General features: G+C 44.9%; 2 protein-coding genes across 7 annotated transcripts in view; both read left to right on the plus strand.

The window, feature by feature from the left end:
- renbp (renin binding protein) overlaps positions 1–5,139 on the plus strand; it is a 29,571-nt gene extending 24,432 nt beyond the window's left edge. For all 6 annotated transcript variants that reach the window (XM_069139302.1, XM_069139306.1, XM_069139305.1 and 3 more), the window contains 4 exons: positions 2,126–2,301; positions 2,372–2,503; positions 3,828–3,915; positions 4,708–5,139. In XM_069139302.1, coding sequence (XP_068995403.1) covers positions 2,126–2,301; positions 2,372–2,503; positions 3,828–3,915; positions 4,708–4,781 — 470 coding nt within the window. In that variant the 3' untranslated portion in view covers positions 4,782–5,139. The remainder of the gene's footprint in view (positions 1–2,125; positions 2,302–2,371; positions 2,504–3,827; positions 3,916–4,707) is intronic.
- Positions 5,140–6,154: 1,015 nt separating this feature from the next.
- Positions 6,155–13,712, plus strand: part of lrif1 (ligand dependent nuclear receptor interacting factor 1) — a 12,039-nt gene continuing 4,481 nt past the window's right edge. The window contains 3 exon segments of the mRNA XM_069139273.1: positions 6,155–6,501; positions 9,687–10,342; positions 10,344–11,425. Of these exon segments, the coding sequence (XP_068995374.1) occupies positions 6,452–6,501; positions 9,687–10,342; positions 10,344–11,425 (1,788 nt within the window). The 5' untranslated portion in view covers positions 6,155–6,451.

The raw sequence follows: 13,712 nt of genomic DNA on the forward strand, positions 1-13,712 counted from the left end.
CCGTATTTTCTGTTTCCCCTGTTCCCCGTTTCCCGTGTGTTTCCCGTTTTCCGTGTGTTTCCCCTGTTTCCCATGTGTTTCCCATTTCCTCTGTTTCCCGTGTTTCCCCCGTTTCCCATGTGTTTCCCGTTTCCCCTGTTTCCAGTGTTTCCCCTGTTTCCTGTGTTTCCACCGTTTCCCGTGTTTCCCCTGTTTCCGTGTTTCCCGTTTCCCGTGTTTCCCCTGTTTCCCATGTGTTTCCCGTTTCCCCTGTTTCCCGTCTGTTTCCCCCGTTTCCCGTGTTTCCCCTGTTTCCCATGTGTTTCCTGTTTCCCGTATTTTCTGTGTTTCCCCTGTTTCCCGTGTGTTTCCACTGTTTCCCCTGTTCCCCGTTTCATGTATGTTTCCCGTTTTCCGTGTGTTTCCCCTGTTTCCCCTGTTTCCTGTGTTTCCCGTATTTTCTGTGTTTCCCATGTGTTTCCACTGTTTCCCCTGTTCCCCGTTTCCTGTATGTTTCCCATTTTCCGTGTGTTTCCCCTGTTTCCCATGTGTTTCCCGTGTTTCCCGTTTCCTGTGTGATTCCCGTGTTTCCCGTGTGTTTCCACTGTTTCCCGTGTTTCTCCTGTTTCCCGTGTGTTTCCCCTGTTTCCATGTGTTTCCCATTTTCCGTGTTTCCTGTTTCCCGTGTTTCTCGTTTCTCGTGTGTTTCCCGTTTTTCCCATTTTGTGTGTTTCCCGTGTTTCCCGTTTTTCCTGTTTCCCGTGTTTCCTGTGTGTTTCCCCTGTTTCCCATGTGTTTCCCGTGTTTCCTGTGTGTTTCCCCTGTTTCCCCTGTTTCCTGTGTGTTTCCACTGTTTCCCCTGTTTCCTGTGTGTTTCCACTGTTTCCCCTGTTCCCCGTTTCATGTATGTTTCCCGTTTTCCGTGTGTTTCCCCTGTTTCCCCTGTTTCCTGTGTTTCCCGTATTTTCTGTGTTTCCCATGTGTTTCCACTGTTTCCCCTGTTCCCCGTTTCCTGTATGTTTCCCATTTTCCGTGTGTTTCCCCTGTTTCCCATGTGTTTCCCGTGTTTCCCGTTTCCTGTGTGATTCCCGTGTTTCCCGTGTGTTTCCACTGTTTCCCGTGTTTCTCCTGTTTCCCGTGTGTTTCCCCTGTTTCCCTGTGTTTCCCATTTTCCGTGTTTCCTGTTTCCCGTGTTTCTCGTTTCTCGTGTGTTTCCCGTTTTTCCCATTTTCCGTGTTTCCCGTGTGTTTCCCGTGTTTCCCGTTTTTCCTGTTTCCCGTGTTTCCTGTGTGTTTCCCCTGTTTCCCATGTGTTTCCCGTGTTTCCTGTGTGTTTCCCCTGTTTCCCCTGTTTCCTGTGTGTTTCCACTGTTTCCCCTGTTCCCCGTTTCATGTATGTTTCCCGTTTTCCGTGTGTTTCCCCTGTTTCCCCTGTTTCCTGTGTTTCCCGTATTTTCTGTGTTTCCCATGTGTTTCCACTGTTTCCCCTGTTCCCCGTTTCCTGTATGTTTCCCATTTTCCGTGTGTTTCCCCTGTTTCCCATGTGTTTCCCGTGTTTCCCGTTTCCTGTGTGATTCCCGTGTTTCCCGTGTGTTTCCACTGTTTCCCGTGTTTCTCCTGTTTCCCGTGTGTTTCCCCTGTTTCCCTGTGTTTCCCATTTTCCGTGTTTCCTGTTTCCCGTGTTTCTCGTTTCTCGTGTGTTTCCCGTTTTTTCCCATTTTCCGTGTTTCCCGTGTGTTTCCCGTGTTTCCCGTTTTTCCTGTTTCCCGTGTTTCCTGTGTGTTTCCCCTGTTTCCCATGTGTTTCCCGTGTTTCCTGTGTGTTTCCCCTGTTTCCCGTGTTTCCCGTGTGTTTCCACTGTTTCCCGTGTTTCTCCTGTTTCCCGTGTGTTTCCTCTGTTTCCCTGTGTTTCCCGTTTTCCGTGTTTCTCTTGTTTCCCATGTGTTTCCCGCGTGTTTCCCCTGTTTCCCTGTTTCCCATTTTCCGTGTTTCCCGTTTCCCGTGTTTCTCGTTTCCCGTGTGTTTCCCGTTTTTCATATTTTCCGTGTTTCCCGTTTTTCCTGTTTCCCGTGTTTCCTGTGTTTTTCCTTTGTTTCCCATGTTTCCTGTGTTTTTCCCGTGTTTCCCGTGTTACCTGTGTGCATCAGGCCACGCTCTGGAGGCCGGCTGGTTCCTGCTTCAGTACGGCGCTCAGTGGGGCGACGAAGACCTCCAGACGACCGCTATCAACAAGTTCGTGGAGCTTCCTTACGAGCGCGGCTGGGATGAAGAGCATGGCGGGCTCTTCTACTTCCTGGATGTGGACGGTTTCTGCCCCACACAGGTGAGTCGGTCGCTGCTGTTACCATGCAGACATAATTAGACGGTGTGACGCTCTGTGTGTGTGTGAGCAGCTGGAGTGGAGCATGAAGCTGTGGTGGCCCCACTGTGAGGCCCTCATCGCCCTTCTCATGGCCTACAGGCACAGCAGGAGGTCCGAGCTGCTGCAGAGGTTCTTCCAGGTGTACGAGTACACGTTCAGCCACGTGAGTCCACAACAAACAGCAGGACCATCATATAGAAGTAATCTGATTCTCATGAGTAAAACGGTCCCTCCAGGAAATGATGTTCAAGAAATCTCTGCAGGACCATGTAATTCTGCAAAATTTCTGCAATTTTTCCTTAAAAAACATTGTGAACAGAAGCTCTGCTGAAAGTATGACATCATAAAGTCTCCTTTCAAAATATATTGACTTTATTACCATAAAATAACTGTTCATTTCCAATCATCAAGTCCCCCCCCCATCCTCTTTGAACATGTTGTGTGAAACAAAACGGGCACTTTCAGGTCATATGTTTTGACTGAACAGCTTGTAAACTTCTGTGTTTGTCCTGACGAAGAGCCCAAGAGGACAGACAGGTGAAACATCTTCAGAGTTTTTTGGGGTATTTTTTGGTTGAAGTGGTTCTGATTGACAAACTAGGATCTTTGTGAGTGTAGAAGGTAAAATTAAGTGGAAAACATTCCTGATAATTGTGCTGACATAACCAAAGAAAAAAAGGTGTCAACCTGTTGACCAGAGAGCCTGTAGTGTTTAACGAGATTTCCTGTGTAACTTCTAGGAATCAGAAGGTCCAGAGGGAGGAGCTGAGCAGCGTCTATGGAGGCCAGCTGGCGAGCACTTTCTGTGTTTTTCCACTTCATTTTTCCTCCTATAGCTCTGGGGGCGCCGTCATTTTATTGATGTTTTACACAATAAAATGTTTCACATCAGACTGTGGAAGTCTTCAACGGCTTGTTTCTGAGTCGTCTGAGACTCTTCAGGAGGTGTTTTGAGGAAGTGTTGGCGAGCGGTCCAGATCCTCCTTCCTAGCGGCCAGCAGCAGGGTCGAGGCTGTTGAGGAAACTGTGAGATTCGTACTCAGTCCCAACGTCTCTTGGGAACGCTAAGCGTCCCATTCGGAGCAAGCTTTGTTATTTTATCCTCCAATTCTGCTCATAAATTATTTAGTAATGAATCAATCTAACCTGCTTGTATCCAGCCGCTTATGATAGCGACAGGTTACTCTCCTGCAGACTTTAGGTCTCTAAACTAGAAAATAATGCTTCCAGTCTTTACTTTTAGAAAGACTGAACTCATCCTGACTGAAAACACAGAGATGAACATCCATCTGCTCCTCCAACGCATTGAGCTTTTACAAACCAGCTCCTACAATTATGTTGTAATAATAAAACCTTGAAGCTGAAATAACACCTGAAGATCACAGACCGTTTTAACTTCTGAATCCTGTTAAATATTCATCTTATGAGTTTATATTTGTATATTGTACTGAAGACATTTTTTACTGTGTGTGTCTGATTCTGTGCAGTTTCCTGATGCTCAGAGCGGAGAATGGTTCGGATATTTAACACAAGAAGGGAAAGTGGCTCTGGATTTCAAAGGAGGCCCCTTTAAAGGTGAGAACGTGGTGTAAGAAGAAGAAGCTGGTAAAATACTTTAATAAAATGATGCTGGGAGAACATGGACAGATAAAAAAGGTCATGTTAAACGAAAGTGTGCAATAAAAATATGTCTCGAGAACTGCAGAGACAATAAACAAAAAAACAAACTACAGGAGAGAGCAGTACATGATGGGAGATCTCCCAGCAGCCTCTTCAGTAGCAGACCTGCAAGAGAAATAAAGTCACTCCTTCTTATTAGTTTTCTGGAGGTCCATCTGAAAATAATCCCTCATTCATTAGAAAAGAAGATTCAAGAAGACCTGTTTTTGGGGGCGTGTCTGTTTGATTGACAGGCCTGTGGTGCAGTCATGTTACAGCTATCGGTGGGCGGGACGTAGTATCGTCAGGTTTCCGATCAGATCGGTCAGATCCACCGCTGGCTCCTCCCCCAGCTCGTCCAAATATGGTCACTTCCTGCTCCAAACCGCTCCGAACTAGCAAAGATGGTGACGGACAGAATCTGAACTGGAGGATTCATAACGTTCACAAACCAACGATGACATCACTGATGGATGATGACATCACTGATGGTTGATGGTTGGTCACACTGAGGAAGGATGTTGAAGATGTCTTAGATTGTTGCACTGTTTGCCCTGCAGTCTTCCTTATGACCTCACGGTGAACCTTGAGTCTTTGGGTCTCTGGGATCAGTTTCCTGCTGTGCTCAGCAGGTAAAATAATAATAATAATAATAATAATAATAATAGTAATAATGATAATAATGGTGTGTTTTCTGGTGTTCTTCAGGGTTCTTCCACGTGCCGCGCTGCCTCTACATGTGTGAACGCATTCTGGATGATCTGCTAACAAACAAAACCTGAACACTCACAGGAATCTTCTGTTGGATCTGATTTCTGAGTCTGATTTCCAAATTAAACCATAAATCATGTTTCCGCCGTGCTCCACTGTGGAGCTGCTTTCATCTCACTGCAAACATCCAGATTTCACTGACACTGCGTCAGGAAACTGTGTTAAAACGTGCCTTCTCCATGATCACGCCAACCTGCCATTGTTTCATTCCACTTTTTCTGAAGCTGCTCTGAGATGACAGTGATGTCATGTGTACATGTTATATTCAAACTGAAGCTACTTTCTCTTCTTCTTGTGACATGTTTGTTATACTTACAGGTCAGTAAATTAATTGTATATTCAATTATTAAAAGTGATGATTAAATGTGACGTTTGCAGGTTTTTTTTTATTTAACTTAATTTGGAAATCAGACATAATAAACACTTGAAGCTTCAGATCTGTGCTGGCAGCAGGTCAAATATTAGTTTTAATTAGTTTGAAATGTTTCAGCAGCTTAAAGACACGGTAGACAGAATCAATCAAATAAAATGGAACTTTTTATCAAAAGGAATGTAATATAATGTTAACAGAACCTATTTAGTATGTTTTTAGGTAATGTTCTCTATTTTATTTTATTTAACACTTTATAAATCACTCCCTCCAGAAGTTTATTTTTATTATTGTGATCGATTGAGATTTTACTTTAGTTTTTGCGGTAAAATTGCATTAATTACCAAATTTGCTTGTAAAGGAAATTAAAAAAATCTTTATTTTTAAATCACCAACTGATAAAATAAAGATTCAAAAATTCACTTCCTTTCATAATAATCATACTGCATGTTAGAAAAATTACTCAGAGGCTGTATTCAAAATCAAACACATCAGACATTTATTCTTGCAAGAAGGAGCAAATACATGTCCACTCAAAGAAAGATGTCCAGCATTGCTCAACGTCTCTCCTCCGTAGGGCAGCTTTTATACAGTGTGACGAACAGTTGACATCCACATCCATTCCCTTTACATCTGAGTTCAGTTGTAGATCACAAGATAATGGACGTCGTAACATATGGATGTCGTAAATTAGATCATGCTGTGCACAGATAGTACTGAGTGAGGTCGCAGGTCACGAGATCAAGACACGGAGACGTCGTGTCTGAGAACATGCCGTGTACAGATAAATACTGAGACAATAGAACAAGTACGATGAGTTCATTATTTTTCCATCACTGCACCACACAGAAATAGCTAAAACTACTTTAGTTATCTTTATTTAGAGAAGCACAGGAGGAAACGAGCGTTCAGGCTGCGTTCAGGTTACGCAGGATTAACACACTCCAGCAGGCGGCGGTAATGCGCCGGAACTTTGTTTACCGACCGCCATTAAAATACAGAAGAAAAGAACCAACGGAAGCCGAGAACAAGAAGCTGTTCGTGTTTGAGAGCCTCCAGATGAAACATATGAAAAGAAAACATGAATCCGTGAGAATAAATCTGTAGTTTATTCGGAGATGAAGGGCAGCGGGCAGGTTTCAGGGTCGTTACTTTGAGGACGGAGTGAACGGCGCTCGCGGTAACTCCTCCGGACCCGGCTATCATGTGAACACGGTAGACGGTAGCTCGCGCCAGGAACTATCCGGTGTCCCGCCTCACGGCCGGTGGGAACGTTTTAATCCCGGTTTCAGCTCTTCACGAGAAAAACAGATGGACGCTGCTCACAGATCCGGTAACGGGAGGTTGAACTCACCTGACAGGTAAACAAAAAAACTTCACTCAAACAAGGAAGGAAAGGTGGTTTTAAAACGGAAGAAAAACAATCCTCGTTGCTGTTGATTTACCGGTTAGTTTAACCGTTAGATCACCAGTTAGTTTAACCGTTAGTTTAACTGGTTAGTTTAACCGGTTAGTTTAACCGTTAGATCACCAGTTAGTTTAACCGTTAGATCACCAGTTAGTTTAACCGTTAGTTTAACCGGTTAGTTTAACCGTTAGTTCACCGGTTAGTTTAACCGTTAGTTTAACTGGTTAATTTAACCGTTAGTTTAACCGGTTAATTTAACCGTTAGTTCACCGGTTAGTTTAACCGTTAGATCACCAGTTAGTTTAACCGTTAGTTTAACCGGTTAATTTAACCGTTAGTTTAATCGGTTAATTTAACCGTTAATTCACCGGTTAGTTTAACCGTTAGTTCACCGGTTAGTTTAACGGTTAGATCACCAGTTAGTTTAACCGGTTAGTTTAACCGTTAGTTTAACCGTTAGTTCACCAGTTAGTTTAACCGTTAGTTCACCAGTTAGTTTAACCGTTATTTCACCGGTTAGTTTAACCGTTAGTTTAACCGTTATATCACCAGTTAGTTTAACCGTTAGTTTAACCGTTAGTTTAACCGGTTAGTTTAACCGTTAGATCACCAGTTAGTTTAACTGTTAGTTTAACCGGTTAGTTTAACCGTTAGATCACCGGTTAGTTTAACTGTTAGATCACCAGTTAGTTTAACCATTAGTTTAACCGGTTAGTTTAACCGTTAGTTCACCAATTAGTTTAACCGTTAGTTCACCGGTTAGTTTAACGGTTAGATCACCAGTTAGTTTAACCGTTGGTTTAACCGTTAGTTCACCAGTTAGTTTAACCGGTTAGTTTAACCGTTAGATCACCAGTTAGTTTAACCGGTTAGTTTAACCGTTAGATCACCAGTTAGTTTAACCGTTAGATCACCAGTTAGTTTAACCGTTAGTTTAACCGGTTAATTTAACCGTTAGTTCACCGGTTAGATTAACCGTTAGATCACCGGTTAGTTCACCGGTTAGATCACCGGCTAGTTTAACTGTTAGATCACCAGTTAGTTTAACCGTTAGTTTAACCGGTTAGTTTAACCGTTAGTTCACCGGTTAGTTTAACGGTTAGATCACCAGTTAGTTTAACCGTTAGTTTAACCGGTTAGTTTAACCGTTAGTTCACCAGTTAGTTTAACCGTTATTTCACCGGTTAGTTTAACCGTTAGTTCACCGGTTAGTTTAACCGTTAGTTTAACCAGTTAGTTTAACCGTTAGTTCACCAGTTAGTTTAACCGTTAGATCACCGGTTAGTTTAACCGTTAGTTTAACCAGTTAGTTTAACCGTTAGTTCACCGGTTAGTTTAACCGTTAGATCACCAGTTAGTTTAACCGTTAGTTTAACCGGTTAGTTTAACCGTTAGTTCACCAGTTAGTTTAACCGTTAGTTCACCGGTTAGTTTAACCGTTAGATCACCAGTTAGTTTAACCGTTAGTTCACCGGTTAGTTCACCGGTTAGTTTAACCGTTAGATCACCAGTTAGTTTAACCGTTAGTTTAACCGGTTAGTTTAACCGTTAGTTCACCAGTTAGTTTAACCGTTAGATCACCGGTTAGTTTAACCGTTAGTTCACCGGTTAGTTTAACCGTTAGATCACCGGTTAGTTTAACCGTTAGTTCACCGGTTAGTTCACCGGTTAGTTTAACCGTTAGATCACCAGTTAGTTTAACCGTTAGTTTAACCGGTTAGTTTAACCGTTAGTTCACCAGTTAGTTTAATCGTTAGATCACCGGTTAGTTTAACCGTTAGTTCACTGGTTAGTTTAACCATTAGTTCACCGGTTAGTTTAACCATTAGATCACCAGTTAGTTTAACCGTTAGTTCACCGGTTAGTTTAACCGTTAGTTCACCGATTAGTTCACCAGTTAGTTTAACTGTTAGTTTACTGGTTAGGTCACCGGTTAGTTTAACCGTTAATTCACCGGTTAGTTCACCGGTTAGTTTAACCGCTAGTTCACCGGTTAGTTTAACCGTTAGTTCACCGGTTAGTTCACCGGTTGGTTTAACTGTTAGTTCACTGGTTAGTTTAACTGTTAGTTTACTGGTTAGGTCACCGGTTAGTTTACTGGTTAGGTCACCGGTTAGGTTAACCGTTAGTTCACCGGTTAGTTTAACCGGTTAGTTTAACCGTTCACCGGTTAGTTTAACCGTTAATTCACCAGTTAGTTCACCGGTTAGTTTAACCGTTAGTTCACCGGTTAGTTCACCGGTTGGTTTAACCGTTAGTTCACTGGTTAGTTTAACCATTAGTTTACTGGTTAGGTCACCGGTTAGTTCACCGGTTAGTTTAACCGTTAGTTCACCGGTTAGTTCACCGGTTAGTTTAACCGTTAGTTTAACCGTTAGTTCACTGGTTAGTTTAACCGTTAGTTCACCGGTTAGTTTAACCATTAATTCACCGGTTAGTTTAACCGTTAGTTCACCGGTTAGTTCATCGGTTAGTTTGACTGTTAGTTCACCGGTTAGTTTAACCGTTCAGAGCAGCAGCACTATGATTGTTATTGTTCTAGATATTAAACTGAGTGAGATCAGAGGAACTGAATCCACCTCAGAGAAAAGTTGATCTCTACACAACGTTTTAGAAATCAAAATGAGCATATTATTTTTTATTAAACAGTAGATTCTCTTCGTTTCAACATCTGATATGTTTTCTTTGGTCTATTTTCTATTAAATGAGTTCGTGGGATTTACAAATCACCACATTTTGTTTTTATACAAAAACTTCACAAACGTTTATTTGGAAACATGGTTTTGGAAACAGGCTGCAGGTACCTCACCGTATCCATGGCAACGTCACACTTCCTGTTTCGGCTGTAGAAGTTTACACATGTTCACACTCATGAAGTCTTTACAGAATACAATAGGACAACAAACAGCTGTATTAATATTTAAGCTCGTATCAAGACATTAAATAAAGATGCTCCATCAGTGATTAATAATAATACAAATGATAATAATAATAATATAAATCACAGCTTCCACAGTTCCCTGAGAACTTCATCTCTTCTGGGACACCAGCAGAGTTTAGAAATGTTTTCATTTAACTGAATAAAAGTTAGTTTGAATGTGACGTCTTCTGTTAATCGTTGCTGTCGTGACTCCTCAGCGGGACCGGTGTCTTCTACCAGGCGATGCCGGCAATCGGCGCCGATGGCAAGAACATCATGAAGCTGATTCCGGTCCAGATGGTCAACCGGCGGTTCGTCCAGACGGCGGCCAGCCGACCCGGCGCCGAGCGGACTCAGCAGAAAGCAGCTGCCGGGAACATCCTCTTATCAGCAGCTCACAGGGAGAAAACTCCCTCTCACCTCCTCAGCAGGAGACCCGGCTGCTGGCCTGTCGCCCCGCCCCCTCAGCCCGGTGCCCCGCCCCCTCAGGTAGATCTGGATCTTTGGAACAAGCAGCTGCAGCAGACTGTGAACGTGACGGCCAAAGTGTCTCCGATGGCGACGCTGTCTGCGAACGGTGTGACATCAGTGAGACGTCACCCCCCACCCCGAGGACAGGACCTCCACATCTCACCCCCGCCCCGAGGACAGGACCTCCACATCTCCCCCCCGCCCCGAGGACAGGACCTCCACATCTCCCCCCCGCCCCGAGGACAGGACCTCCACATCTCACCCCCGACCCGAGGACAGAACCTCCACATCTCCCCCCCGCCCCGAGGACAGAACCTCCACATCTCCCCCCCGCCCCGAGGACAGGACCTCCACATCTCCCCCCCCGCCCCGAGGACAGAACCTCCACATCTCCCCCCCGCCCCGAGGACATGACCTCCACATCTCCCCCCCGCCCCGAGGACAGGACCTCCACATTTCTCCCCCGCCCCGAGGACAGGACCGCCACATTTCCCCCCCGCCCCGAGGACAGGACCTCCACATCTCCCCAGACACACACATCCGGACTGTCCTGGCCTCCAAACTCCCTCCCGAGATCCAGGAGCAGATCTTCACCTCGTCTCCGGGAGGTCCAGGGTCTCCTGGTGCGGTCTACGTGTCCCCCGTCACCATGGTGACTCCCAGCGCCGCTCCACCGGCTGACTCCGCCCCTCACTCGCCCGCTGAGGCATCGAGAAAGACGTCACCTGGACTCCCACCCAAAGAAACCAAACCGCACCTGAAGCTGATCCCGAAGGTTTCCCACAGAGCCAACAGCCCGACCCGCTGGGTGATCGAGGAGCACGACTCGGCTCCGAGTCCCAAACCTCTTCACTCTGCATCCGTCACCTCTGAGATCCTCTGTGTGGTGGCGGAGAGAGAGAAACCGGGCCGGGACCAGGACTCCGACGGACTGGCGCCCGGCAGCGGGGCGGGAGGCCGGGACGAGGCGCTGGTGGTCTGCAACGGGAAGGTGTTCTTTGTGACCAATAAGAGCAGCCTGCCGCTCAAACCAGCAGAACCAACACGGAGATACAGACTGAACAGAACCGCCCAACCATCAGCTGACACCCAGCAGAACCTCAGACAGGAAGTGATCGACCTGTGTGATGATGACGCTCAGGAGGAAGCGTCCGTCTGTCAGCTGGAGGAGGACAACGTCATCTTCATCTCTTACACTCCACCCAGAACCGAGGGACCGAGGACGCACGCAGCGCCTCTGGAGGAGACCGACGGGCCGTCAGGAGAACCCCACCAGAACCTGTCAGTCACACATGATACAGCACCAGATACACAACATGTTACACAACATGTTACGAGTGTGCGTGCTGCAGCGGTGATGGACATGAAGGATGATGACGAGCGTTCAGATGTGAGGACACAGATGCAGGTGGAGACAGCAAGAGCAGGAGGAGCAGCAGGAGGAGGTGGTGACGACCAATCAGAGAGGAGCAGTCCCAGTGTGCAGGTGAGGGACCTGATAGACGTCAGTGATTTTACATCAGCAGGATATTAATCAATATTTGAATCAGAGCTGAACGTCTCGTTGTTTTTTCAGATAAGGAGAGTTTAAAGAATAATTCTGTTTAATATTCATCTTCATCATGTCAGAGAACTAATCTCCATCTCACTGTGTTCCTGTGTTTGTTCCTGTTTGTGTTCCTGATTGTGTTCCTGTGTTTGTTCCCGTTTGTGTTCCTGTGTTTGTTCCTGTGTTTGTTCCTGTGTGTGTGTTCCTGTGTGTGTTCCTGTGTGTGTTCCTGTGTTTGTTCCTGTGTTTGTTCCTGTTTGTGTTCCTGTGTTTGTTCCTGTTTGTGTTCCTGTGTTTGTTCCTGTGTGTGTGTTCCTGTGTTTGTTCCTGTTTGTGTTCCTGTGTTTGTTCCTGTTTGTGTTCCTGTGTTTGTGTTCCTGTGTTTGTTCCCGTTTGTGTTCCTGTGTGTTCCTGTGTTTGTTCCTGTGTTTGTTCCTGTGTGTGTGTTCCTGTGTGTGTTCCTGTGTTTGTTCCTGTTTGTGTTCCTGTGTTTGTTCCTGTTTGTGTTCCTGTGTTTGTTCCTGTTTGTGTTCCTGTGTTTGTTCCTGTGTGTGTTCCTGTGTTTGTTCCTGTGTTTGTTTCTGTTTGTGTTCCTGTGTTTGTTCCTGTGTGTGTTCCTGTGTTTGTTTCTGTTTGTGTTCCTGTTTGTGTTCCTGTGTTTGTTCCTGTGTTTGTTCCTGATTGTGTTCCTGATTGTGTTCCTGATTGTGTTCCTGATTGTGTTTGTTCCTGTGTGTGTTTCTGTTTGTGTTCCTGTGTTTGTTCCTGTTTGTGTTCCTGTGTTTGTTCCTGTTTGTGTTCCTGTGTGTGTTCCTGTGTTTGTTTCTGTTTGTGTTCCTGTTTGTGTTCCTGTGTTTGTTCCTGTGTTTGTTCCTGTGTGTGTTCCTGTTTGTGTTCCTGTGTTTGTTCCTGTGTGTGTGTTCCTGTGTTTGTTCCTGTGTTTGTTCCTGTTTGTGTTCCTGTGTTTGTTCCTGTTTGTGTTCCTGTGTGTGTTCCTATTTGTGTTCCTGTGTTTGTTCCTGTGTTTGTTCCTGTTTGTGTTCCTGTGTTTGTTCCTGTTTGTGTTCCTGTGTTTGTTCCTGTTTGTGTTCCTGTGTTTGTTCGTGTTTGTTCCTGTGTGTGTTCCTGTTTGTGTTCCTGTGTGTGTGTTCCTGTGTTTGTTCCTGTTTGTGTTCCTGTGTTTGTTCCTGTTTGTGTTCCTGTGTTTGTTCCTGTTTGTGTTCCTGTGTTTGTGTTCCTGTGTTTGTTCCCGTTTGTGTTCCTGTGTGTTCCTGTGTGTGTTCCTGTGTTTGTTCCCGTTTGTGTTCCTGTGTTTGTTCCTGTGTGTGTGTTCCTGTGTGTGTTCCTGTGTTTGTTCCTGTTTGTGTTCCTGTGTTTGTTCCTGTTTGTGTTCCTGTGTTTGTTCCTGTTTGTGTTCCTGTGTTTGTTTCTGTTTGTGTTCCTGTGTTTGTTCCTGTGTGTGTTCCTGTGTTTGTTCCTGTGTTTGTTTCTGTTTGTGTTCCTGTGTTTGTTCCTGTGTGTGTTCCTGTGTTTGTTTCTGTTTGTGTTCCTGTTTGTGTTCCTGTGTTTGTTCCTGTGTTTGTTCCTGTGTGTGTTCCTGATTGTGTTCCTGATTGTGTTCCTGATTGTGTTTGTTCCTGTGTGTGTTTCTGTTTGTGTTCCTGTGTTTGTTCCTGTTTGTGTTCCTGTGTTTGTTCCTGTTTGTGTTCCTGTGTGTGTTCCTGTGTTTGTTTCTGTTTGTGTTCCTGTTTGTGTTCCTGTGTTTGTTCCTGTGTTTGTTCCTGTGTTTGTTCCTGTGTGTGTTCCTGATTGTGTTCCTGATTGTGTTCCTGATTGTGTTTGTTCCTGTGTTTGTTCCTGTTTGTGTTCCTGTGTTTGTGTTCCTGTGTTTGTTCCCGTTTGTGTTCCTGTGTGTTCCTGTTTGTGTTCCTGTGTTTGTTCCTGTGTTTGTTCCTGTGTTTGTTCCTGTGTTTGTTTCTGTTTGTGTTCCTGTGTTTGTTTCTGTTTGTGTTCCTGTTTGTGTTCCTGTGTTTGTTTCTGTTTGTGTTCCTGTGTTTGTTCCTGTGTTTGTTTCTGTTTGTGTTCCTGTGTTTGTTTCTGTTTGTGTTCCTGTTTGTGTTCCTGTGTTTGTTCCTGTGTGTGTTCCTGTTTGTGTTCCTGTTTGTGTTCCTGTGTTTGTTCCTGTGTGTGTTCCTGTTTGTGTTCCTGTGTTTGTTCCTGTGTT

This window comes from Embiotoca jacksoni, unplaced genomic scaffold (genome assembly GCF_022577435.1).
Source record: "Embiotoca jacksoni isolate LCO1_2020_lvr unplaced genomic scaffold, fEmbJac1.0.p SCAF_80, whole genome shotgun sequence".
In the NCBI taxonomy this organism is placed as follows: domain Eukaryota; kingdom Metazoa; phylum Chordata; class Actinopteri; family Embiotocidae; genus Embiotoca; species Embiotoca jacksoni.